Here is an 11,643-nt window from a genome sequence, read left to right on the forward strand (position 1 = left end):
CCAAATTGATCAGATTCTTGATGCCCATAATTACTAGGTTGATCAACAGCATAATTCATACTACTACTTCCAACATTACTGCTACAACCCTCTCCATGACGAAACCATACATAGTAATTTGGCATAAATCCTCTATTATAAAGATGCTTCTTCACTAGATTAAATTCCAAATACTTATCGTTGCAGCACTTAGGACATGGACAAAATATTGTACCGTTTTGACGAGCAAAGTCTTGGTTTGTCGCCTGGAACATGAAAGCACGCAACCCATCACAAAACTCTCTCGTCACATCACCGGTCTCTGGATCTCTGTGATTGTACATCCACCGTCTCGTTGTGTATATCTCATGATGCCCGCCTCCAAACATTATTATAGAATTTAAAAGTGTTTAGGCCTTTTTTTTGTAGCCTTTTTTTCTCTCACAATATTTTTTTTGGTAGTAAAAAGGTTTTTGTTGGAAGTGTTTTGTGTTGTGGTTTCCATGGATCATGAATTTGCTATTTATAAGCTTACTAAAAATAGTTGCAATGGATTTGCTAGGGAAACTTGCAAGGGATTTGCGAGGGAAGTGTAAAATTTTGTTATCTTGCAAGGGATTTGCGAGGCTTTTACTGTTATGCCGACATAACAGTTACACTCGGAAAAAACGTGGCTGCCGACATTATCGTCCCTAGCAACTCCCTCGCAAATTTGCTATGAATTTTGTCATCGCTAATTCGTCGCAATATTGCGAAGGAGTTGCGAGGAACATTAGCGGAGTCGCAAAACCGTAGTAACTCCCTCGCAAATTTTGCGAGAAAATTGTAAGTACATTCGCCTTCCTAGCAAACTACTTGCAACTCCGTCACAAATTTGCGAGAAACTATTGCCGTCGCAGATTTCCGTCACAAATTAACTGTTTTTTTTGTAGTGCTTCTTTAACAGTACGTGAAACCATTTTAGGATGTTCTTTGTACCAAAGACTATTTTCTTACCAAGAATTGGGGTGCTGGCAAAGTTAATTAACTCCTTTACTTGAGTAATCGTTTTCTTTGCTTCGTTATCAATATCAGATGTTTATTGGCCTAGTTTAAGGCCCATTTTCGTTGTTTAAACAGGCCTATAATCTGCTAAAATATTAAATTATTTTGAGATTTCTATAAATTTCTAGCAAATGCTAAAGGCAAATCATGAAGGATGATGGTCAACATCAAGATAATTTAGTTAATGTATTGCTTTTATGTGAGCAGTCTGATGACCAGTAATATTAGTTGCAGCGTCTCTATCATATATATGCATGCTTTGTTTTGCATCTTTCGGTGAGATAGTTTTTGTTTTTTCAAACAAACTCAACTCTATCACCTTTTTAATAACTTAAATGCTAAATTTAGTATATCTGAAGCATTATTGTACAATTTATAGAAATGTATATGTTTCGCTGAAAATTGATTTTGAAAGGAGAAACGTCCACTGTTTGTTTTTTTTACCATACTAAATAGTAGTATATATTAGTTATAGGACTAATTAAGACTCAAGGACATGCATTGCATGGTCACATATCCACTTACATTTGTTAGTTTTAAAAAATAACTAAATCAAATCAAATTTACGTCACATACTCGGTTTCGGTTGTTGCAGAGCCTCAGTGATTGCTCGTAAGAAAATTTTGTTCATCTGCTTTTGGTTTGGTCCATTATATTGAATCATTAAGCGAACTTTGATGACACATCGTGACTACTTTCGTTTGCATCATCATTTATCTTTTTACAAAGTGTTATTGAGTGTGTGGCTTTATGATGTGTCACCAAACGTCATGACCCATTTTCTTGAGGTGTAGAAATATTTCCCTTTGTTGAGTATGTTTAAAGCTAGAGCAGAGGAGGAACAAGTCCTTATCCCTAAACATGAAATTCAAGTTTTCAAAACTTAAATGATGAGAGAGCTTTAGTTGGAGGGCAAGTGGATCTAACTCTACAGTCTCTACTAACTACAACATACCCTTTTGGTTCCAATCTCTCTATATATTTGCTCATAACTCACAAGGAATTTCCTTAGTACTAGTCACACAATAATAAAATATATTTACTGTTACACTCGAGACACAAACATGGCAAACTTGATTACACTTGTTGGTTTTCTTGTCATTATCTTCTTCAATGTGTTTGAACCTGCCTCTTCCGCCAGTCACCCCATCGAATGGTCGCTCGGGAAGGACTATAGCTCGTTGGCTACCGGAAAGCCCTACGCTGTCGGCGATACCATCGGTATGTGTATATACATAGTCTCTCTTATACCTATATGCTGCAATTGTTTCAACTTTCAACTACTAATATATGCATTAATTTTTACATTTTAAAAGCAAAACGTTTAAAAAAAAAAAAGTTTTTTGGTAATATTTTCTTGTGAACTATAATCTGTTTTTGTTTGCAACTAACAAAACGTTTTATACCTTGCATATATAGTGTTCAACTACGGTGCGGGTCACACGGTGGACGAGGTGAGCGAAAGTGACTACAAGAGTTGCACATTGGGGAACGCAATTTCTTCGGACAGTAGCGGAACCACAAGCATAGCTCTCAAGACATCTGGTCCTCGCTACTTCATATGTGGTATCCCCGGCCACTGCACCGGCGGCATGAAGCTCTCTGTCACCGTTGCGAAAGCCTCGTCAGGCGGCAGTGGAGATGGTACCACTGACAAAACTACGCCAGCACAAGGCGGAACTACACCTTCGGAAGGCAAAAAGGCTAGTCCTTCTGCTTCGGCCACAGCCGTGTTGAAGCCGTTGGATTCTTTGGTTGTAACTTGTGTAGTTGCATTGTTGTACGCTTTTGCTCTCTCATAATTAGTTGGGCTCTGAGGTGTTTTTGCTGTGGTTTGAGTCGTTTGAAGGACCAGGTTAGAGGCAGTGCTATTATACTATATGCTTGTTTTTATTTTATTAATTATCTCTTATGATTTGTCCTATGTTTTTCTTGGTATTTTCGTTTCATTCTCATGATTATAAATCTTTATTGTTACAAGCCTTTACTGAGAAAGTAAATTAAAGCACCATCCATATTTGACTAATAAGTGTACGTTTTATGTTTGATGGTGCTTAACACCTAGCAAATTTACTTAAAGAAATGGCAATTTTGCCCTTTTCTTTCAATGTTTTAATAGTAATTCAGTTTTTTTTTTTTTTGGTGTGTATATTGATCGTTTCTTATCAAATTTTCTAATTATATAACTTATGGAGATTTCAATAATTTTATGAGTGTGAAACCATGAACACTTTGAAGAAATTATACATGGGTTTGATTGATCATGAAAGTCTCTAATAAAGAAAGAATTGACAAGTGTAATTAGCAACTGCCAGATGGGCGGGCATTGACCTTGGAGGACATTTTGAGTATAAAGGCCCAATAGCACCGGCCCACCGACTTACCTAATTAGGTGGACCCACTGGAGATCTTAATACATCTTAGCCGTCCATTTTAAAAAATACATACTGTAACCACTCCAAGATCTCATAAACTAGACAACAAAAAAGTTTGGTATAAATTAATAATGTTTGCATCTACCCTACCAACTTTTTGTCATTCACACATAAACAAAAATTTTACTTATACTAAGTTCTTAACTAATCGGAAAATTAGTAGTAAGACTGTGAAATTGAAAATGGGTTACATATAAATAAAAATTCAAACAAACTTACAAGTTACGTTCACCAATCATAAACTAACAAGTGTTCACTAAATTCGATACAAAACATTTTTAAAAAATAAATAAAAATTGTGGGTCTATTCCATATTGAATTTTCTCTCTCTCTCTCTCTTTTCAAGTCTTAACGAAAATACAACAATAAAGAAAGAATAATAAACTAAGTGAAGGATCTCGGAAACATCATGGAAATTTAAAACCAGCTTAGCATTAACTACACGACGCACCTGTATATATATATACAAACACGAAGAGTTTGGAAAAAAAACACAAGACAAGTAAAAAATTCAACACCAAAGCTCACGGCACAGTCCCTTCATCAATCATCAATGGCGAATTTTCTCATCAACAGAAGAACAAGAAGAACAGTGAAATCAAAGACAGATGAAGGGAAGAGATCAGACTCCAAATCCAATACGAGTTCATCTGACAATAACTTCTCATGCAAGAAGCACACGAAACATCGACAGTCTCCAGGAATCTGTTCCCTCTGTCTCACCGAGAGGCTCTCTAAGCTGTCTCTGGACTACTACTACTACACTAAAAAACCAGCTGAAACGTCGACGTATTGCGGCTCATCAGCATCTTCGTCCTCGTCGGTCACGTCTTGCTACTCTTCATCGGTCTCTTCTTGTTCGTCTCCTTTGCAATATCGGTATAGAGAGAAGAAGAAGGATGGAAAGAAACAGAGCTTTTTGTTCAGATTATTGCTCGGATCCATCGTAGATTAGTTATTTTATTTCCATATACTATAGTTTTTTTAATTCATCTTACTACTTTCTATAAAATTCATTATTCTCCTATACTTTTTTTTTGGTCACTCGGCCAATGCAGAAGATCAACCAAAAATGCAATAAGTTTTTTATACCCACAAATTTGTATTTTTAAAATTGTTCGTGACCAAATAAAATAAGTTAATAAAATGTTTTTTTCATACATTTGATCACAAGTCTCTGATTGTATATTATTATATTGATGATGATGGATGGTGCATTTGTTTTTGTAAATTTTGTAAAAACCATTTTCCAATTTTATCAAATTTTAAAAATTCACCCTTGGTGTTACATCAAATAAAACATTATTTTCACGATCGAACTTGATATGGTCCTTGGTCCAAAATTTGTGTGGACAATTTTCTTTTTGAGATTAAATTCATGTGGACTAGCTACCACTAAAATGTGTTCTTAAAATGCGTAAAACAACTACCACTTAAATGATCAATGCATTCAAAATTTTATGTTACTATTCTAGCTAGAATCAACACTTATTAAATGTTGAAAACCAAATAATTCTTTTGACGTTTCATTTTTTAATAAAATTTAGTAGTAATAGATATGTGTATAAAAAAATTAATCTAATTAAATCATAATGGCATGACTTGAAAATGTTTATAAAATAAATTAAAGATATAGGTATATATTTTATTTAATAAATAATAATAAAAATTTACAATTTTTTTCTGTTAACAGCATATATATGAGCAAAGAAAAAAAATATTTGCTTAAAAATTAATATATGATAGAAAAAGAAAGAGAAGAGAATGCACAAGCGCAACATCTAAGGGTCGGGCCATGACATGATAGGCTGGCACATGACTTTTACTATAGTTGCCAGAGTGAATGTACGGTTAGAGGACAAAGACGTGTTGTACTTTCATAGTATATGATTCACTTCATATTTAACATATACAGCTGGTCAGATTTTATAATAAGCCGTACCACTAATGTTTTGATACTGATCCAGTCAGATAAATGCATGTGTTGTGCGCGTCTTGGAACTTAGAAGATACCGATACTATGTATGATCACCGATGAAGTCCCGTGAAACTTCTTTGAACATTATTAATCTGCAATCATTTATGAATTAATGTTATTAGCTACTATATATGTTCAAAACTAAAGACCTATTATTATTCCACATTAAACTGTAGTTGTCAATGATAAGCATTAATATAATCAAGTGTACAAAACAAATTGAGCATGCCTTGTGACATATGATCCGAAATCTAGGTTTCTCTTGTGACAAATGTTGCAAAATAAGACGATTTCAGGACCAATACTTTTTCTTTAACTGCAAAATTTTCAAGTCAAAATTTATGAATTATGGAGCAAGAGAAACATTGCACCGTCACACCTGATCCATTTTACTCTTGAGTACTAAACTAGGCCGCCCAAAAAATATTTTTGGAACTTTTTATGACCTTTTTCATAAAATGTTTTAAATCATTTGTTGTCATTTTAGAGATGTAACTTATATATTTAAAGAATGCAAGAAGAAACATATACGCATAAATTGAGATTTCTAGCTAGGTTTTTAATACGTGAGTGATTATGTAAAACATTAGATACATAAATTTCCCATTAGTGATAGAAACGTCCACATATCTTTTTTTTTATTATTTGGATCTTATAGGCTTCTTGAATTGAAGATGATCATTTTCCTAGAACTGAAGATTATTTTGTCTCTTTTGTTCTCTCCATATTTGACGACATAGTTTATATATCGGACTTATACTATCGTCGTTATACACCACTTTTTGCGACGTTTAACCCAATTTTAATTTAAATTTCTGTTGACTCAAATGTTGTGCAGCCAAATGAAATTGAGAAAAATGTTAAAAAAATCCTCAACTTTCAGATTTGGGTAGAAAAAAACATGAAATTTCAAAATATCCTTCAAATCCCAAAGTTTTCAATGACTTTTCAATAAAATAGTGAAGTTTTGTTGACTCGGTCATTTAAGGCAATGCCTTAAATTTCCGTTGCAAAAATAGTAATGGGGTTAACTTTCCGTTAACACTAAAACTGCGGTTAAAAAATCTAAAACAAAAGGTGACGCAGGGTAGTCGAACCCATTATTTTGAAGACGTTTCCAAATAAATCATAGCCAACCGAGCTACATTAATTAATCGAAAGATTGAGAAACGCATCAAATTATATTGTTAATACAAAATCTTTTAACTGGTCCGGTTAGCCTTGGTCCGACGGAGAAGATGATGGTCTGATTCACCGGAGAAGCTGTGAATCTCGGAAACTTGTCACCTCAATTAATTTCGAAATTAAAACTTAAAAGTCAAATACTCTGGAAATTAGAAGAAATCTGACTGGAGCAATTCACGGTCATAGAGAGGTCTGTGGAGATGAACAAAAGAGAGAGAGAGAGAGAATTGGGTTTAAAAGAGATAGAAGGATAAGCTTTTGGTTGAGTTTACAGAGGAAGCGAAGAGAAGTGAACAACGACCGGTGGTGAAGACTGAAGAGCGTAGCCATGGGCGATCTTTTTTAGTTATTATTTTTAGTTAACTAATCGGGCAATGACGTCGTCAGTAGTTAACAGCGTAAGTCGAGCCGACTACCGGTGACATCCATGGCAATCACTCAACCGTTGAGCTAGAGTAACAACTTAGTAATAAACGACGTCATTTCGGGCAAACAGAGACTACTGACGGAAAGTCGGAAACTTAACCACGTTACTGTTTTTTTAATGTCATGTCTTAATTAGCCATCTCAACAAAACTTAACTATTTTATTGAAAAGTTAACCAAAACTTTAGGATTTAAATAACACTTTGAAAGTTTATGTTTTTTTCTTCCCAAATTTAAAAGTTTATGTTTTTTTTTTCCCAAATTTGAAAGTTCAGAATTTTTTTTTTGACATTTTTCCCAAATAAAATTTGAAATAAAACGATTGTTTTTGGGGTAGGGTGTGGGGTCCCTCTTTTTTTTCTTTGGTAGAATTGTATTATATTATCTTATGACCTTTAGTTAGGCTTTTCAGCTTTTGCCTAGAATGGGAATTGTATTATTCTCATGACCTTAATTTAGCATAAAATATAAATCTTTAACATATGAATATTCCATTTACATTAATTTTTTATTATTATTATTTTTTTTATAATTAGACTGCATCGTAGACTATGAATTTGAATGTACATTTAGATTTCTTATTTCATAGCAGACTGAGAGGATTAAATATATCTTAATATTTTTGAAGTACATTTTGTGTATCTCCTTAATTAAAATCTATTTCCACAAATATCCTTATTTTAAACACTCATAATCAAAATCATTAAAGTTATTTTCGTAAACATGTTCTAATGGGTCGGTTCAAAATTAAAATGTACAACCCGAAATCACAATCAGATTATTACTGATTATGTCAGTCAAAATTGGAAACAATATTGATTGTAGACTGAATTATGGTAATATTCCGATTATAACAAAATTATATATAAGCCAAAAAAATCAACACTAATTATCCGCTAATGACTCTCCTAGATTATTAATCGAATAAACAACTTTCTTAATTCTAGCAATAAAATTAACTAAATGCAAAGTGTTAAGATCTTTTGACATCATATATATATATATATATATATATATATATATATATATATATATATATATATATATATATATATATATATATATATATATATATATATATATATATATATATATATATATATATATATATATATATATATAGTTACAAAATTAACTACATACGAGTATAATACTAGAATATACCTAATCAACCATTATAAAAATTTAAAATTAAAGATATGTCAATATCTTTTAAACTTGGTCATCAAGCGTTTATCAACTAACGGTGACAAAACCCTACCATTATCTCAACATTATAAATAGATGTCATTAACACAACCTTTAAGCACCACACTCCACTACATAAATCATAAGCAAAGTTAGACTTGATTTTCTCTGATTACAAGGTTAATATCACCTATTATGAGTGTTACAATTATAGATACTATTGTTTTGTTTCTAATATTTTGTTGTTTCTTATTTATCAAGATCTTAAAATGCTAAGACCCATGCAACAGTCAAAAAAGATTTGGTCAATCGTTATGTGAATTCTCCCTATTGATGAATATGGATCAGTGGACACTCATTGAGAACTTCCAACTCACGTAATGTGAATAATCTCCCTAATTAGATGTTTTGTTTTTGTAGGTGATTAATAACGACATAAGCAATAAAAAAGCAAGTTAATTCATCAAACCGACAAACTTCGTTGTCTTCTATGACTTATTTAAAAACATTGTTTGTTCCATGCATGGACTATCATGTTCTGTTATTTACATAACTCCACATATTATCACTACCATATTTTGTATATCTATTATTAAACATTTTTTTTCCCTTTGGCAAGGAGTCTAGAACCGATTAATTTACCTCAAGCAAAGAGTTTGCAATCGATTAGCTATATCTTTAATCATTTTTTTCTTTCTTTATAAGTACACTAGGGTTTATATAATTATATTTGATTAAATTGTTAATATTTCTTTCAGTTATATTGTAACCAAAATTGTTATATTTTGTGTTTGTAAAAATTTAAAAATGTGTTTTACTCCTCAAAAAAATTAATATAATTGATTATTATAGTTTAATAATATTACACTAGGTAAACAACCCGCACAGAGTGCGGATAAATGATTCGAATAAAATTATTATGAGTAAAATTATTATTTGAGAACTAGGATTCGTTTGTATAAAACAAAATATGTAACTAATTTTTTATTGTTATTCAAATTTGTGACTATTTGTGTAAAAATAGATTTCATCCGTGAAATATTTGAATGTAGAAAAAAATTTTAACGTGGTGGAGAAATTTTTATGGACTTTAAATATGAATAATCATCAATTTTAAAAAATAATTTGTTGTTTTTTAAAGAATAGTAATATAGATTCAAATTAAATGGTTACAAATAGTTTTAGTTTATGTAATGACTTTTGATTTAAATCTATAATGGCATAGATGTAATTAGTATAATTAATGAGGGTTATTTGCTAAAATGTGCTTCGAGCTCTCTGGCGATGACACATCAGCTTTTTTTCAAGAATGCTTCTCTATTAATATATAGAGGATTCTTATAGATATATTACCAATAGAAAAACTATATTTATTTCAAAGTAAACTATCTTATATTCACTAATGAATTGTATTAAAATTTACAAATATTAATTTTATTTTCAAATATAAATGTATTTGTATTTTTGTTCAAATAAGTGATATTTATTTTCAATGTATAAATCAGAGATGGCATATAATACCATTTTCAGTTTAATTCACATAAGTTTTCAAATTTGACCACAAAAAAAATATAACATTGTAACATCTATACTGAAATTCAATCATATTGTTATACTAATTTAAATTATAATAAAAAATTTGACCCGTGGTGTACTACGAGGTAAATCCTAGTTTAAACCAGTAATAAAGAAGACTATTTTATTCTTTTCATAGAACGAATAATAATTCATTACAAAACAAATTTGTTTTTTTAATGTAAAAACGGTTTGTAAATAATTCAACTTAACTTTTTTTTTGTTTTTCGGTTTACTACTCTATATACTAATAGTCTAATACAGTATAATTTACAAACAATAAATAGGATTTATCCATCCCAATGAATGACGGAAGCAATCTATAATATGAAAGATGGCCAACTCTCTCCATTTGAGTGACACATCAGCAGTGGAGAGAGTACCACATGTTTGTTCTCATTAAAAGCAAACATTCATAAACTAAAAGGAATATGAAACATCTTTCATGTCTTTTATTCCTTTTTTATATCACAAACAGTTTTAATATTTACCTAAGATATTTAGAGAGGTTTAGAACGTGCTCCAAGAAAATAGATGCATCACAAAAATACAAAAGGACATCAAGAGTGAATCAAAGAGCCACTTCTTCCTCTTGGCGTAAACCATGAATGTATAAACATATGGTTTACGCGTTACAATTTTGTCAATAGTTTGAACAATTATAGCAGTGATTGAGATATTGGTTACTATTGTAGAGAAATTCATGAAATTTTGTCCCTAAAAAATTAAATTTTTATATATGAAGAAGATTAGAGTTTTGTTCACTATCAAATGGAAGATAGTTGAATAAAAATGTAGAATGTTGGTTTAGAAAAAAACATAGACAAAGAGGAAAATAGTTGAATAAATTCATGAATATTGGTATCCATATTCTAATATATAGAAATTGTCAAAAAGAAAATTAAATGAAATTCTTATTAAAAAACAAATTCTAGAGTTATATTCAAGAAATTGAACAGCTAACATGAAAGGAATATATCTATCTTAACTATATCTAATAAAGAGTTAGTTAAGCTGCAATTCTTGATAAAAGAAAATGTTAAGCTTTAATTGAGAAGCTTAAGTATGAATATATCTAAANTTTTTTTTTTTTTTTTTTTTTTGAATGAATGTAAAATTTATTCTAACAAATAAACTCTTTGGTACAAAATTTGAATCCTTAGATCAAGCTTTTATTTAATATATATTTTTGACGTTTTAGACAAGAATTGTAAAATGTTTAAATTTCTCTAAACAAAGTTGTTCTAATAATTCAATTACAAAATAAGAAAACTTATGCGAAGTATTTAAAATATCAACGTCAAATTATATTTTTCAAGATTTCTACAATAATAAAAATCTACATATATAAAAAACAAACAAATAACAAAATTGTTTAAAAAAGGGTAAGCCATATGGTATTCGTCTAGTTAGGAGAAAAGCGTACTGACTAGTGACTGTGAGGCTCCAATTTTTGACACACTAATCTCCGGTTATTTTTAGTAAATAAATATCCTTTAGTGATTTAGTTATGTCCTCTCTGAATACGTTACATTCATAGCCACGTGTCAGTACAACCCCCTGCCCGTAAAAAAGAAGGTTTAAAAATTTAATCATTGCCCGGCTGACCGGGAAATCAATTTCAAAATTCAAAGTCAGTAAGTAAAAAAGGATCAACAACGGTCGTCTGATATAACGTTAAAATAACCGTAACGGCGAAAAAAAAGAGAATCCGATTCGGGTCTTATTATTATTATTAACCCACAAAACAAATATTCTCCTCTTCTTTTTTCTTTCTTCTCTTCACCAAAATTTGAAATATCTTCTTCCCTCTCCTCTTACTCGTAGTTTCTCT

General features: G+C 30.9%; 2 protein-coding genes across 2 annotated transcripts; both read left to right on the forward strand.

Moving 5' to 3' along the window:
* On the forward strand, nt 1,928-3,049 carry LOC104751064 (blue copper protein-like). The gene is made up of 2 exons (XM_010472942.2): nt 1,928-2,244; nt 2,443-3,049. Exons 1-2 carry the CDS (start codon nt 2,088-2,090, stop codon nt 2,823-2,825), a joined length of 540 nt encoding a protein of 179 aa, XP_010471244.1. The 5' UTR covers nt 1,928-2,087; the 3' UTR covers nt 2,826-3,049.
* LOC104751065 lies at nt 3,927-4,620 on the forward strand. The gene has a single exon (XM_010472943.1). The coding sequence runs from the start codon at nt 4,012-4,014 to the stop codon at nt 4,411-4,413; it is 402 nt and encodes a 133-aa protein (XP_010471245.1). The 5' UTR covers nt 3,927-4,011; the 3' UTR covers nt 4,414-4,620.

Source organism: Camelina sativa, chromosome 16, assembly GCF_000633955.1.
Source record: "Camelina sativa cultivar DH55 chromosome 16, Cs, whole genome shotgun sequence".
NCBI classification, from domain to species: Eukaryota; Viridiplantae; Streptophyta; class Magnoliopsida; order Brassicales; family Brassicaceae; genus Camelina; species Camelina sativa.